Source organism: Filicampus tigris, chromosome 3, assembly GCF_054856515.1.
Source record: "Filicampus tigris isolate MCC_2025a chromosome 3, RoL_Ftig_1.0, whole genome shotgun sequence".
Lineage (NCBI taxonomy): Eukaryota > Metazoa > Chordata > Actinopteri > Syngnathiformes > Syngnathidae > Filicampus > Filicampus tigris.
Window position 1 is genome coordinate 17,170,404 of NC_141219.1, and position 16,906 is coordinate 17,187,309.

General features: G+C 40.6%; 1 protein-coding gene across 3 annotated transcripts in view; it reads left to right on the plus strand.

Annotated features, from left to right (window-relative positions):
• Positions 1-2,580: 2,580 nt before the first annotated feature.
• Positions 2,581-16,906, plus strand: part of mindy2 (MINDY lysine 48 deubiquitinase 2) — a 34,347-nt gene continuing 20,021 nt past the window's right edge. For 2 of the 3 annotated variants that reach the window (XM_086025912.1, XM_086025914.1), the window contains exons 1-3: positions 2,581-3,478; positions 4,717-4,774; positions 10,978-11,042. In XM_086025912.1, coding sequence (XP_085882038.1) covers positions 2,651-3,478; positions 4,717-4,774; positions 10,978-11,042 — 951 coding nt within the window. In that variant the 5' untranslated portion in view covers positions 2,581-2,650. The remainder of the gene's footprint in view (positions 3,479-4,716; positions 4,775-10,977; positions 11,043-16,906) is intronic. The other variant, XM_086025913.1, reaches the window with a different exon arrangement.

Genomic DNA, 16,906 nt, shown 5'->3' on the forward strand with positions numbered 1-16,906 from the left:
ATCTAAATGAGGACGTTGATTTAAAGATCATGGAATCTGCGTAATAGCACGCTCTTTGTCCTCACTAGTAAGACAGTCATAAGAGTGACCAGCAAAAGTGGGAAGCAACGAGTTACATATTTATCCGTTACTTTTACTAAAGTAACTCTGAATTAATTGTACTTGTCAGAGTAATCTTACATGTCTGATATATTTCTACAGAAATATAAATATAAATATAATATTTATCATCGCTTGCGTGACCTATTTTGGTTTGTTAGATTCTAAAAAAGGCATGTGACACAAGTCTTTGTAACGGTTATAAAAATACGTGCCAGATGACACTTTTTTTTTTTTTTTTACAAATCCAACTACATTCGCTCAAACAGCTAGAGAGTCACAACTGCACACAGTCTCCGTGCCTCGGCACCATCAAGAAGCAAAGTTTTCAAAGTAAAACATGATACTGGCAGAAATCTTACTCCAGCTCATTCGAGTGAGGATTATCATTTGCGGTATGGAAAATGGATAGACAGATGGACTAAGAAAAAAGAACAGTTACCTTATACCATTCATTGTAATTGTGTTTGTCTAAAAATGTTCACATTTCAACCAATAAGAACTACACAGCGAACTTGAGAAAACATGATGAGGTCTTCCAGGGGCGGAGCCATGAGTGGGCCCACCCAGATTGACAGACTGCCACCCAGTGAGATTCATGAAAAAATATATACTTTTAAATTTTTTGTAAATTATTATTAAATTATTTTGGAATTCGTGTTTTGTTGTGTTTTTTATGTTATTGAATATTAAGAATGGCATAGTTGTCCTTTGTTGTCTGAGGAAGATCTGAACTTCAGTTTGTTATTTTATTTGAATATATGATGTGTCGGCACAGGAAGATTGTGGTCAGTGAGAGAAATATTCAATCCCACCCTGATTTATTCAGGCCCACGCATTAGCCACCTTCTGGCCCCTGAGGTCCTCTATGTATTTGCCGAGTGAGCCTATTGTGCTATTTCACGAATGTAAACAGAGTTCATTTAAGACCATTTCATGTGGCTGAACATGACTTCATTTATTCAGTAATTTTTGTAAAGATGTTTTGTTTTATTGAAAGTGATACTGTTGGGTAATATCTGGAGTTTCACATTCAACATTTGATGTTCATGCACTGATTAAAAATAATAAACCAGAAATTATTCATCACCTACTTAGTACTTGAGTAATTTTTTTTCACTGATTGCTTACTAATATATACTTTTAAATTTTTATATTATTAAATTATTTTGGAATTCGTGTTTTGTTGTGTTTTTTTATGTTATTGAATATTAAGAATGGCATAATTGTCATTTGTTGTCTAAGGAAGATCTGAACTTCAGTTTGTCATTTTACTTGAATATACGATGCGTCAGCACAGGAAGATTGTGGTTAATGAGAAAAATATTCAATCCCACCCTGATTTTTTCAGGCCCATGCATTAGCCACCTTCTGGCCCCTGAGGTCTTCTATGTATTTGCCTAGTGAGCCTATTGTGCTATTTCACGAATGTAAACAGAGTTCATTTAAGACCATTTCATGTGGCTGAATTTGTCTTCATTTATTTAGTAATTTTTGTAAAGATGTTTTGTTTTATTGAAAGTGATACTGTTGGGCAATATCTGGAGTTTCACATTCAACATTTGATGTTCATGCACTGATTAAAAATAATAAACCAGAAATTATTCATCACCTACTTAGTACTTGAGTAGATTTTTTCACTGATTGATTACTAATTACTTTATTTACTTGGAGGATCATATAATGTAACAGTGCACTTATTGATTACAACTTGTGGCTATTCTACCCACATCTGGTGATATAGAGAGGTCGCAACAAGGCAAACCAGTATACAATAGTTGAATGTGGCCCTGAGCCAGAGATGACATTGGCCCATAAAGACAACATACGTGGCAGTGGTGGCACTTACGGTCCTGCAACAATATCGGGATGGGAATCCCCTGCATAGAGCCCCTTACTAGCTGTTGGATTGGTGGCTGAGGGTCCAGAGAGAAGTCTGAAATTGGTCCGTGTCAATTAGCAGCAAAGTGAAGCAGGACACGCAAAAAGAAAAAAAGATGAAGACAAAAACATGTGATAGTGATAAATGGGAATGCATCTTTTTCCATTAGTTTTTTAAACTTGCTTGTGTTTTTATCGATCTGAAAATGAACATTTTATTGGTGGAAGTCTGGTCTCAGCGTTGGTAGTTGAATTATTTGTGTTTGGCAATAATTTAATAATTAAAATAATTTCAATAATTTTAATAATTTTAGTAATTAAAAATTTAATTAAATTTAACAAAAAAAACATTGTTTGTTTGTTTTTGATGGATTGGGGGCGGGGGTGGCGACAAATAAAGCCCAAAGCATGCACATGAATGGCACAGGATACATTGGTCTGAAATGACAGGTGTCGATAGGAAAAAAAAAAAGTGAACTACAGACATCAGCAACAAAAGCACGAATATCCGAGGGTCCCCAAACATATCACCACTTGACTGCTGCGTCTCGAGCGCCCCCTAGTAGGCCTGAAAAATTCTCATTCTGATGACGTCACCGGTAGAGTTGTCATGGCGTCTTTTGGACCGAATCTACTGCTGCAATTTAGCTAGAATCTGTCGACAGTCGAAATGGAGAAAAATGCAGACGTGCATCGAGACACCGTCGGGTGCGACACCATTGGGACGGACACAGTCGACGCTCCTGCTGCGGGAGGCGGGAAAGGAGCGGCGGAGAAATGCACAAATAGTGAGGCTCGTCTCAGTAGTTTGCTGGATACGGATCGCTGTAAGAACAGCACTGATGAGGAGCCTAGCACCCTTCACGTCAACCGCGGCGCGGGCAGGTGTGATTTAGCGGAGGTCCTGCAAGTCCTTACCGGACAGGAGGCGAAGAAGCACGCTGAGTGGTCCGGGGAGCAGCAGATCACTAACGGGATGGGGTCGGATCCAGATAAGGAGGGTGGTGCCTCAAAGTTAGTAAACAACCAAACCGACGGGCCGTCCTCAGGTGCGGATGAGAATGAAAGCGAGCCGACCAAACTTGCCAACCCCACCCATCTGTGCCCGGGCAGGACGATCCCAGAAGACCTGAGCACGCACGCCTTATCCGAGGGGCTGCCAAGCGGCAGCGACCCAGACCCGGACGCCAGCCTCGGCGGGTGCGAGTCCCGCAGCCTGGACTCACTGGAGGAGTCCTTCTCCAAGCTCAACTCGTGCCCCAGCTCAGACTTGAACAGCGAGGGCCTGGAGGAGCAAGGGCTTGCCCTGGCCCTTCAAGGCGAATTTGGCCTAGATGGCACCAAGGCGGCGTGCGCCAAGGACCGAGCGGCAGGCCAGTCGATCTACCACATCAAGTGGATCAAGTGGAGGGAGGAGAACACACCGATCATCACCCAGAACGAGAATGGCCCATGTCCGCTGCTGGCCATCATGAACGTGCTTCTGCTTGCCTGGAAGGTAAAACATACACCTAGAGGTCTTATTGCTTAAAAAGGATATTTAATATTGTCAGGCACTTTCACTGTGCACAATTTGTAACTGTGGTTAAATATAGGAAAATGAATTGATGATTCAATAGATGTTTTGTACATAGAAGTTCAACAATACTGTACTTTAGTAAAAGTTTTAAAGTAAACCATTCTGAACAAATCCAGATGCATTGTACTAAAAAGTTAAATACAATTGAACTCTACTTAGGCAGTGGTTTCTTTCCAACAATCCACTTTCCGTATACCGTGCACGTTGTTCGGCTTCATGTTGAGTTGGAGCCTATCCCGGGCGACTTCAGGTGAAAGGCAGACTATACCCTTGGTCGGTCGAATATCAGTCACAGGGCAACCATTCACACTCACATCGTCACTGAGTGGGAACTGAATCCATGCACGTATGGAAGTCAGGCAAATGCACCACAACTACACTATCAGTGACTACACTATAAAATCTATGCTAATGTAAACCACTCTATACTGCACTTAAATATAGGAAAACATCACTTATATCAGGGGTGCTCAAGTCCGGTCCTCAAGAGCCCCGATACAGCCCGTTTTCTATCGCCTCCTGCCTGCAACACACCTGATTCAAATGATTCACTCATCACCTGGCTTACAACTATTGTGATCATTTGTATCAAGTGCGTTCAGGTAGGGAGAGATGGAAAAAACAGGCTGGATAGGGGCTCTTGAGGAACGGACTTGAGCACCCCTGACTTAAATAATGATTCAATTAAAATGTAGGGCGAATAAAAGTTGAATAAAAAAAACTAGACACAAGTTTCTATACGCAAATGTATTTAAAATTTAAATACGACGCAACTACACTTGAATACACTGTACTGAACCAAAAATAATTAAAGCCGCTGTAACATAATGCACAGTTTGAATTAGGCACCTATTTACAAACATTATGAAATAGACTATTTTACATTACATTCTTACAGCACGCCACCAAACAAAAATATTTTTAAAAAATGATATAAGGGATAATTACTGCATATGCCGTCCTTCTGCCATCTTTATCAAGCATAAAGAGTTGAACGGAAAAGCATTATTTGTAAATAAAGAATTTTCGCAGCTTGCCCGCAACGAGGAGAAGCGGTTTTAAAAAAACGAATGGATGGACGTGTTAAAACTGAACCCACAGTGCCTCGGTTGCATACTATACCCAACATGTTTGCTTTATGGATGTCTCTGTCACAGGTTAAGATGCCTCCGATGATGGAGATTATTACAGCTGAGCAACTGATGGAGTATCTTGGTGAGTGTTACTGTTGTTTCAGCATTTAAACATTAATTGGTGGTCGTCATTTATGTAGACCATAGCACAGATTTTTGTGGTTCGTGACTTCCGTTTGGACACTTCAGAATCGCAATCATCATTATTGGCCAAGTACTGTAGTTGCAGTCTCAAAAGGAAAAACTAATAACATATACATTTATGACATAAATACACTAGTGCAACTATTGGGTCGGGACCCAAAAGTGGGTCGGAGAGGTCACGGACAGGTGGTTAAAAATGACAAGGGCTCCTCGGTTTACAATTGTACCGACGTATGCCATTGAGGTTACAAATGGCATGAGAATGTTTTCATAGAAGGCATGCTCAGTTGGTGCTGTATTTACTCTCTTTCATTGGATTTTTTATTTTTTGCTGAAAAATGTTTTTCAAACCAAGTTCTACTGTAATTACTAAAGTACTGTGCTAGCAGTAAAGTGAAATGCCAAAACTTGTTCTGATATGCGTACAAATTCGAGCTAGGTCATGCCTTAGGAGCAGTGAAATTGCCTTTGATTTGGGGAAAAATACTTTTGACAGGCATGCGTCAGAAACATTATTACTTGGGTTGTCAACACAACTTCCAGCGGCATTGAAACAACCTCTCAGATACAACTTGCGATTGGTGTTTTTATATCAAAATAATTCCGACTCTTAAGGTTTATTGGGTCATCATCTTTCATTCTTTTGAAATTTACGGCTTAAAGGAAGAGAAAGAATTGATGTTGCGCTTTCCTAAAAACAAAGAGATCAGTGCTAAGATATTCATTTTTGTACATGCCATTGTCATTTTCATCCTCCGCTTCTTAAGGTGATCTGAAAGGCATTTTGAACTTGGAAGCATGTCGTTATGTTTGAAAGTGTGATATAAATCTGTTTTAAAAGGCTATTTAAATAATGCAAAGATCTACACCGCTTATAGGCTTCAACTCACCCGAGAAAATGGATGAATGAAGGATGAAGCGTAGTGTGTATCCATACAGAGACGACCCTATTGCGGGAAGCGGTATAGAAAATGGATGGATGGCTGTTTGATCATCAGAATTTTCTCATGCAGTAGCTAACAGTTATACCATGCTTTAAATTCTCTCTAAGATAAAAGCTATAGTAGCATTTGTTTGAAGGTTTACAAGTACCGTAACATTGATGCACATTTTTTTGTTAGCCTGCCCGTCACATTATATGTTAGCATAAAGTTAGAAGACTTTTGTTAGACAAAATGATATTGTTGTTTGGTTTGAACATTTTAGTGTAGTACCATGTGCCACAACATGCCAGGCAGCACTGTGGTCTACTGGAAGGGATGCTGCACGTAATGAAGCACAAGAAGAAGATGCAGAGAAGGTCCTCAATCAAATACAGCTACAGTAAAAGTCATTGCTTCCACAGAGCAGAGAGAATGAAGTGTTAAAGTAACAGTTGTTTGAAAGTTTAAACCCACCGTATCATCGATGAAAATTTAGCGTTTAGCGAGTTTAGCGTTTTAAAGTATGTTAGCATTACGCCAGCAGGCTATTGTTAGAATTACATGGTCTGGTTGACCATTTAGGTGTTTATATATAGTATATCAAATACCCTACCCTTGCAATGCTCAAAATACTTTAGTTTTATGTGTCAAGCAAGCACACTTAGCCTCTTATTTGAAGTGTGCAAGTGAGACCGTCTTCTTAGTCTTCCATTTCTTGACAGCGAGAAAGTGAGAGCAGTGCGTTTTAACAAGTTTAAATGTGTTTAAAGCGTGCGGGAGCGGCGAGCGCTAAAACTATTTCAAAATGTTTTTTTATTGGTGTCTCCATAATTGCGGCTTTTTCACCCTGCATCGCGGGTGGGTCTCAAACTGGTTCACTGTACACTACATTACTAATGTAATGTGAATGTTTTGGGAAACTATGTTCTGCCACACTATTTATATGATACTGTAATACTGAAATGAAGTTTCTAATCTCAGCACAATCTGTCGTCCTAGTGCGTTGACACAAGGGCGGCAGATGATTCAGAGGGTGGTGGGCGTCACGCAGCAGCTCGTGGCGCATTGTGCTGTCAGTTGGGAGACCAAAGCTTACTGGAACGCTAAGCACCAAGGAGCTTTTCTCCCGTGGTGACAATTGGAGTTGAAAAGAAGTAGATTTTGATGCTATGCCTGTGTAGATTCTCAGTCATTCAGGGCATGGTAAAGGTTGAATTGCGGCAACTGGACTTTTTTTGTTTGTTGAAGGCGTTTCACCTTTATGTCTTCAACAAACAAGAAAAGTCCACTTGTCTCGATTCGACCTTTGTGGATTACATTTAGATGATTCTTTTTCTCCTGATGCGGTGCAGCTGGTGTCTCAACTACATAAATTGGTAACCAACGTTTTTTGGGGAAAAATCGTCCAAGAAAAAGCTCAAAAGAAACAGATCAAAACTAATACAAATCAAAACAAATCAATCCTGCTGGAACAAATGTGTTTTTAACTGCTTTAAAAAAAGTCCACTGAAGAGGAGGCTCTTCACACAAAAGGAAGCGCATTCCACAATTAAGGGGCAATGGACAGCATGGCTCTATCGCCTTTAGTTTGTGATTTTGTGTGAGGACAGAAAAAGAAAAAGCAAAGCACAATTGCTAGATTAATCCTTAGGATAAACAGAGGTCTGCTTGCAGTATGAGAGTCATGATGGTGGGCTCCGGTTAAGAACCAAATTGTTCAAGAAAAGAAAATGATTATTAAATTCCAAATTCCTCACTCTGTTCCACTTTTTTAAGACGCTTGTTACATCACAGCATATCACTGCCATGATCCCCAGATACCAGGCAAGTATGCATGCTTGTGAATTTGATGAGCAACGGGGATGAACACCAAGGCAATTGAATAAAATGTTTATTTTTCCTGTAATAAAAAAAAAAAAAAAAAAAAATCCAAATAAATGTTTTTCTCCGTAGTCTCTCCCTTGATCTTTAAACACTTCAGACCAACGTACATCTGGGCTATGAAAAAAATAATAGCTCTCCGGTCCCAAATGAGTCGCATTTTATGTTGGAATCCGACGAGAAATGGCGACGCTTTCCCATTCTGTTAAAACAGTCCCAAGAGTGTGAGCGCTTGACAACTAGCTGACTACAATAGCACATTCATGGCCATGGTGCCAATATTTTACTTTCCATCAGATTTATGACTCATGAAGTGGAAATACAGTAGCTGAATCTTTTTGCGGGTGAACAAGCCAAGCTAGAGACACGGCTGTCTGCTGCTACACAGCCAGGTCAATAGAACTCTCAAATAGCAACAAAATGGACGGTGGGGAAACATGGACATAAACGTGGTTGAAACAGAAGCAGACATTGCAGTTTGTTTGAGAATTTAAGAAAATGTTATTGTTGTTTGACTTCTGGCTTAGTCGCTTTTAGTCAATTACTTTTATCAATCAATTACTCAATTTTTTTGTCCTTTCCAGGTGTATGCGTCCATCTTCTAGGGTTTTCTATGTTAATGTACATGAAGCAATTAATCAAAAGAATAATGTATAGCAGAGTCTTTCAACGAGATCTTTGTCATTTCATCGCAACACCAAACAACTCCAAGAAAATTATTTTCTTCAAAATCAGACAATTCCAAGATGTTCACATATACATACAGTGCTGAGAAAAACTATTTTCACCGTCCTGATTTATTTTTTTTGCATGTTGGTCACACTTAAATGTTTTCCATCAAATAAATTTAAAAACAGTACTGGCTAAAGACAACACAAGTAAACCCAAATTGCAGTTTTTAAATTATTGTGTTTTTTTTTTTTAATTTCAAGAGAAAAAAAAAAATCATCCAAACCTACATGGCCCCGTGTGAAAAAGTGATTTTCTCCTAAACCTAATGACAGGTTGGGCCGCATTCAGCTGCAACAACCAAAATCAAGCATTTTCTATAACTCGCAATGAGTCTTTCATCTCTGTGGAGATATTTTGGCCCACTCTTCCTTGTAGAATTGCTTTAATTTAGCAACACTGGAGTGTTTTTAGCGTGAACAGCCTTTTAAAAGGTTATGCCGCAGCATTTCAATGAGTCAAGTCTGGATTTCAACTAGGCCACTCCAAAACCTTTTTTAAAGACATTTCGAAGTAGCTTTTTTTTTTTTTTTTTTTTTTTTTTTAAATCGCTATTGCGATGCCGAACCCAAATGCGCTTCAGCTTGAGGTCACAAACTGATGGCCAAACATTCTCTTTCACGGTTCATGGTTCCAACAATCACAGCAAGTCATCCAGGACCTGAAGTAGCAAAGCAGCAACAGACCATCACACTACCACCATGTTTGACTGTTGGTATGATGTTCTTTTTCTGAAATGCTGTTTTACATTTACGCCATATGCAATGAGACACATACGTTCCAAAACTTTTGTTTTGGCAGTCCGTAGAATATTCTCCCAAAAGTCATAGAAATAATTCAGATGTGTTTTTCAAAAATAACACAATCTCTTATGTTGTTTTTGGTCAGCAGTGGTTTATGCCTTGGAACTCTCCCATGGATGTCATTTTTGCATAGTGCCTTTCTCATTATTTAGTCATGAACACTGACCTTAACTTTAGATTTGTGGCCCCGAACCACCGGTCTGTGGCCTGGTAAAGGTCCGGCAGGGCACTTGGTACAGGTCTGCACAGGTTGGGGACCAATTCCTTTGTGACCTCTTGGATCAGTCGTCACTGTGCTCTTGAGGTAATTTCTGTAGGATGGCCACTGTTCCACGCTTTCTCAATTTGTGCATAATGGCGCCCACCGTGATTGGCTGGAGTCCTAAAGCTTCAGGAATGATTTTGTAACTCTTTCCAGACTGATAGATGTCAGTTGCTTTATTTTGTCATTGTGGCATTTTGCTGTAGCTTTTTGAGATACTTTGGCCTGCTTTATTTTGTCAGACAGAAAAAGGTGATTAGCCATATGAAAATTCATGACTTAGCAAGGGGGGGCAAGAACTTTTTCACATAAAATCTGAATTTTATGTTTATTTAGGTTATCTTTGTCTGAGCTTTACATGTGATGATCTTAAAGCAGGTAAACTGTGCAAAAAAATATTAGAAGGGTGCAAGTACTTTTTCATGGCACTGTAAAATCGTACTCAAATGGTAGATATAAATCTTTGTGAATAAAAATTTATAACAGGTGCCGTGTAGAGTCTACTAGAACTACTGTCGCTTGAATCAACCATTAACCTTAAATTAAGAACCCTTCTAATCGTAACCCCTTAAAATGGAGAGAAAAGTCACGTCGCTAGCACAGTCGATTATATGCGTGGTTGCCGCTATCCTCAGGATCCTGTCGACCAACTTCATTGCAGCCAAACATCGACAGAGGCTTCCTCGTAGAATCTGCGGACCTGATCACAAACACCAATCTAAGATTGAGTCCATTGAGTTTCAAGACATGTCTCTTGGACTGTTTCATAAACCAGTTAAACCAGTTAAAGGTTATTGTATTTAATGCTCAGTTTCAAAGCAACTGTACATTATCAACAAGTTTATAAGAATTCATGGGTGCAGACATGCTTGAGGACATATGTGGCAAAGAAAAAAAAACAAATATTTTTTTTCCCCAGCAATATGTTCCCAGCAGGCCCACTAATTGAAACAGGGCATTCTGATTAATATTGTGTTTGTGGAATATGAGTTAAGCAGCAAAATCCACACGTTTTTAGCCATCTAAGGGGGCGGCCATTTTGTCACTTCTGTCGACTGAAAATGACATCACAACTACCCAGGGCTCAGGTAACGACCAATCACGGCTCACCTGTTTTCTAAAGCTGAGCCGTGATTGGTCATTGCCTGAGCCCTGGGTAGTTGTGATGTCATTTTCAGCCGATAGAAGTGACAAAATGGCCGCCCCCTGAGATTGCTAAAAACGGGTGAATTAACTCTTATTCCACAAACAATATTTATCAGAATGCCTTGTTTCAACTAGTGGGCTTGCATAGGACATATTCTTGGAAAAAATATGTTTGGGTTGACTTTCCCCTTCAAAGGAGATGATGCTGGCTGCAATAAAATACAAAGGGCAGTTCCCGGATTCTGAAATAAAACCTTTGAATGAGTTTTACACGGAAGTTGTTTGGTTTTGCAGGGTTAGGAAATTCAACATTGAACAATGCTGTGATAGGCAGCAGGCGCTAGCAGGCGCTATGATTGTCTTGGCCATACTGAGCAGTCTTTACGTTCCCCTGCAGGAGACTACATCCTGGAAACCAAACCTAAAGAGATCTCTGAGGCCCAGCGACTAAATTATGAACAGGTAAGTCCTAACTATATCTACCAGATCAATGCACAGAATTACAAATGAATGTGCTTTTTCTAATTATACTCACCCGCAGTGGTTAGCATGTGTGCGCACGTCACAGTACTGACTACTGAGGTTCAGGGTTTAAGCCTTGCAGATTCCAAAAAGAGTTGTCAAGAGTCAATGTTTGATCCATTGAAAACAGATGTAAATGTGAATGTGGTAGTTTGTCTCTATGTTTGCTGGTGAACACACCTGAAAGTAATTGACACAATTGGTTACTCTCCCCTGCTCTGATTGGATGGCTGAACTGATGACAAAGGCCACCAATCAGGGAAGAGCAGGGGAGAGCACCCACACACAACCACTTAAACAGCCAACTCAACGTGGGCCGTAACACTCCTAAAATCAGATGGGATCGGCTCTACCCGTGACACTAAAGACGAGCACTGTAGAAAATAATGCTCAAAGATAATAAATGCTCAGAAAGATTTGACTTTAACATCCGTTTTATCAATGTGGTCGTAGTTTGCAGTGGCTTGCCACTGCAGCATACTGACAGCCGTTTTTAATATTTTGATGAGCTTCTTAAGCTACAAAAGCTCAACTTTATAATGTCAATAATCGCTGCCAATATTGCTGAATGAAATAAATGACACTCAGGTATTTTTAAACCGATAGCTGCTCTCCATCGCAAAGGTTCAAACAAAAAGACTTTACGCTCTGCTTTTTCATCTCATCTTCAATTTCATCCTTGAATGCCGGAATGAAATGCACCCATACGGAGTCTGACATGTAATCGTCAAGGTGCAGGAAGTCGTTTTGTTCTGCTCTTTTATTTACAAGACCTCTTGGCAGTTGTACTGTAGTTTGCAGTGGTGTGGAGCTACACTTCATTACTGAGAGTTTCTAATATTTGTATTGCATTGTTGCACCCCCCATCAACCGCCACCCCCATTCAACGATTATGTTTAACCGCATGACATCCGCACCCCGTCGGCGGCTAAGTTTTGGCACATGACGGCGCAAAACAGCCGCGCAACCCCTCCCATACCTCCCCCGGGGGTGTTTTTATGGGCATGACGGCCGCACATCGTAGTTATGGTGTCCTTAGGAGGGCCGTTGTGAATATGAATCCAAATAAATGTCTGATGGCTAGATCATACGCTGGCGTCGGCCCAGATCCTCTTATGTCACCATTTGGTAAATGTAATATTTTTTCATGTGTGACACACAATGCGGACATTTGTTGTGATAGTAATAATTTTGACACGCAGACGGTGCAACCCCGGTGTATGTTCACCCCCACGACTTCCAAGTCAGTCGTCAGCAAAACGGGAGTTAGTTAGTGACGGACTGAGAAGGTCCATCGGTACTGACCCAGTTAGTGGTGATTCTAGTAACGGACGAAAAACCACTTCCGTCGCTGGGGATGAGGATTTAGAAAACAGTCAGCCGTGATTGGTCGTTGTGAGCACTTGTGATCTCATTTTCAGTCCACAGAAGACAAAATGGCCGCCCCCGGAGATGGCTAAAAACGAGAGCATTTTGCTGCTTAACTTATATTCCAAAAACGCAAAATTAATCAGAATGCCGTGTTTCAACTACTGGGCCTGCTGGGAACATATTCTTGAAAAAAATATGTTTGGGTTGACTTCGGTTTTAAGTTGCCCATCCCTGGTCTGTTTATTTCCTGAAACTGCATTCCGTACAACATTGGGCTCTTTCGAAAGGCCATTCACATAGGCTTCACACTTATTTGTACCCTTCTATTTACACAAAATGGTACGGACCAATTTGTGTACCTTTTCTCACCGTAAACAGTACTACCGGTAATTTGTCCCTAGTGGTTCAATTGTGAACGCTGTCGGGTACATCACAAAAAGTTCTACTTCAGAGAACAAAAATGGGGCCCCTACAGTAACCTTTTTTCTGACATGTAGAGATGAACATACTGTATTTGGATGCTTATAGTAAAACGTGAGCGAAGAGGATGTTCTTTCCTGCGAACATTTACACTGAGTTAATCGCAAACTTCATCAAAGTGAAGCTTAGCTCTTTCTCCACCGCTCTGTGTTACATAAGATGCGTCTTGCGAGACTCGGTGAATAACGGAGGTCAGGGGTGTGCGATGTCGTTCGCAATGGCGGTAAGCGCTTAGAGACGCACGGCTGCATTCGGCCTCCGGCTATTACTGAGGTTTGCTTTGTGTGTTTTTGTGTGTGCGGTTCACCATGCGAGGCACTCGGGTCGGAGATGGAGCTCCACTTCCTCTGCTTCCTCCCGTCTCCTGCGGCCTGCCTACGTTGCGGCCTGTCCTTGCTCCAGCAGCACATCTGTGGATCATTTGAAGCCACGTTTTAAAGGCGAGGAGACATTTTTGGCAGCGCGCTCGCTCGCTCGCTCGCTGATGCTCAGTTGCTCAGTGGCACCGGTTTTCTAAATTTAAGCGGGGCTGAAATGCAACTTCTTAAATAAATCAGCAGCGTCTTCAGGGAGGGGCTCGAGTTTTGCGTTGCACAGTAATTATGGCAGTCTAATCCTAGATTTTGGCCTGGGAGCTCTAATGCATGTGGGTGTCCGTGCGCCACTTGCATTGCTGCAGACAACAGTGGGCGGTGCTGGAAGCTCAGGTCCAGAGTGTGAATAATCATTTGCTCTTTCCATTTTCCAATATATCACGGTTCATTGTGCGCCTCTGCTATATCGCAAAGGGGAAGTCAACCCAAACAAGTTGTTTGCTAGAATATGTTCAATGCAGGCCCACGAGTTGAAACAAGGCATTCTGATTAATGTTGCGTTTGTGGAATATGAGAAATTCACTCGTTTTTTAGCCATCTTGGCGGGCGGCCGTTTTGTCACTTCTGTCGACTGAAAATGACATCACAGTTACTCAGGGCTCAGATAATAACCAATCACAGCTTACCTCTTTTCTGAAGCTGTGACCTGGAAACCTCTCCGGGTTAATGCACAGACAGTACAAGGAAATTTCTATTTATCATTTCAATACAATGCAATATTGTCTGTGATATAATATGGCTGATGGGCTGCGGTCGCAGTCCGGTCTGATTGTGACGGTAAACAATCGAACACATCTATACTAATGCTTGTTACCAATCTTCTGGGTCCCCTGACCAATTAAATATTCAAATCAAATGTAGTCCCGTGGCCTTTTTTTCCATTTTGTGTTTTTGATGTGCGCCTAAAATCGAATTTGATTTCAAATTAAACATGAAAAGAACGACTGATGAACTGATTGTGAATGCGTGCCCTGTTCATTGCATTCTGAAAGGATTTTTGTTTTCATTGCATGTTGGATTGAAGCGTTTACACCAGGACATCACAACAGTTCTATTTTTACATTCGCGTTCATACGTCATTTGTCACACGAGTGTATGAGGATTTAAATAGCAGTCGCTGCTCTTAAGCGGCTGTTAAATATTTACTCACAGGAGCTTTGTAAGTGAAGAGTCCGCTGTTGAAATGTGTATTTGTTTCAGTGGAGCTGAGCTGCACTATTGCAAGACAAATGTCTAATCATAAACCTCATTTTAACGGTGTCTCCTTTGTTTTAATGTCTTACCCAGAAGTGCTTGCTCAAAAAAAAAACAAAAAAAAACAGCACACTAGAAATGCATGGACATGGAGTGTCGCAATGTATCCCAAAGGGCTTCCTCCAGTTGTACCATTAAAGCTGTTCAACCAAACAACCAGTTTCCAGTAATAGAGTCAGCTCAGACACAGTCGTTCTACTAGTGCTCTGAATTGTTTTACTAAAGAGTGTACTATATGTACTAGGGCTAAAAGATTTTCAAAGATAATGTAATTGCATTTTTATTGTGATTGTGATTTGTGCAATTTAATAATATCATTTTTTCTGGGTCCGATTCCCATGTATTAATCGGTATTACCATAAACATGAGCGTTTTGGATTTATAGGTTAGGCTTACACTAAAGGCAATGAACCATGAATGAATATGAAAGACTATCTACTTTAATTGGAGTTGTTAACTTACTAAACACTTTGACTTGCAGTCTTTTAAAGATTAAGTCAACCCAAGCATATGTTATTCAAGAATATGTTCTATGCAGGCCCACTAGTTGAAACAAGGCATTCGGATTAATATTGCGTTTGTGGAATATAAATGAAGCAGTAAAATGCACCCACTTTTAGCCATCTCGGGGGGCGGCCATTTTGTCTTCTGTCAAATGAAAATGACATCACAGTTGCTCAGGGCTCAAGTAACAACCAATCACAGCTCACCTGTTTTCTGTAGCTGAACCATAATTGGAATTATCTAGACACTAAATATAAATACATAAAATATCCATATATATTAGTGGTGTGCATCTCTGCAATAAAGAATGAATTGATACGTATCTCGATGCATGGAGTAGGATTCGATTCAAGATAGATGCACTTTCAAGCGAAACCATTCAAGTCGGTTCGATTCAGTGGGATTACAATTCAATTCGATATGGTACTGTGGTAGGTTTTGTGATGTTCATTAATATGTAACAACATGTAAAAGCTCTCCAAAGTCCAAAATATTCATTGATTTAATTCAATTAAAAGAAGCAACAAACCATCGGCAACATTAAACCAATTTATATCGATTTATACCTGTGTGCAAAGAAAGACGATTCAATACGTAACTGGATACATGGTGTGCGATACAATTCAAGGACGGTACTTTTTAAAATGTAACAGTTCAGTTAAAACCGATTTTCTGATTCAAATCAGTTTTCGTTACGACGTTAAAGCAGAATTTTAATTTTTTTTTTTCAAAATTGGAACATTTGCGATCTGAAAATTGCATTCTACGATTAGAATTTGATTGATTGTTCAGCCCTTATATGGATCATATGCTGAATATGAAGAATATCGAAAAAATTCCCAAATGGCTTTCCTTATATCTTGTGCAGTAACATTGCACAACAATTGTGTATTGATGTCAGCCACTCGTGTCTTTGACCAATTCAGTGTGAAATGTTGGCCCAACCGTTTCAGTTTGAGCCTGTTTTGTTGCTAATGGCCTCGTGGAGCTGGGATCCATCACGAGCGTAGATGAGTGCGAGTGATGCGGCGCTAATCATATCATCTGCTGGTGCTCACCTGCCGTTGGACGGAGCAGATGTGCTCCGTTACAAAGCTTCGGCTAATCCCGACGTATGCGAAGCTCGCCAGCGTCCTGGTCCGCACACTCTCACTCGGTGCTCATCTCCAATGTAAAATGATAACCACGAATGTCGCAATTGTAATCGAACTGCACTGCATCATACTGAGATGTTGCTAATATTTGGGTTACTGATTTAAATATATTAGAACCAGCTCTCCGTATGATACAGCAATAATAAACATTTTGTTACCTCTCTTACACTAAGCATCATTATGTTTTTAAAAGAAGATTTTTTTTATTTCGCTCCTATATCTGATTGCACAGGTGTCCCCTCCAGGGGAACGGATTCAATTTGTACAGCACAGTGTATCTGCTTACAGTGTAATGAAAACGTTGAAGCGCTCGGATGTCATTGTCATAGCCGAGTTGTAGGGCTAAGTAAGCTGCAGGGCTTATCTTGAGTCCAGACTTTAATGGCAGCGTGGTTCGCGGCCAGCAGGGAGATGCTTCGGGGCCGAACGCGAGAATGGGTCGTACTGCGATTCATCAGGTTCTCAGGTGTGTGGGCGCCTGGCACTCGTTCTACATACTCGTACATAGCAACTAAGGCATGTGTGGGAGTAACAAGGCAATGGAAAGTCACCGCTCATTGCTCACCTTTTCAAAATCATGGATGCTTTTCAAAGAGATGAGAAGTTGTCCATTCCCTGCCTTTTTGCTTTTGCCAAGTGCAAAAACTACAGTACCGATTTTCACTTT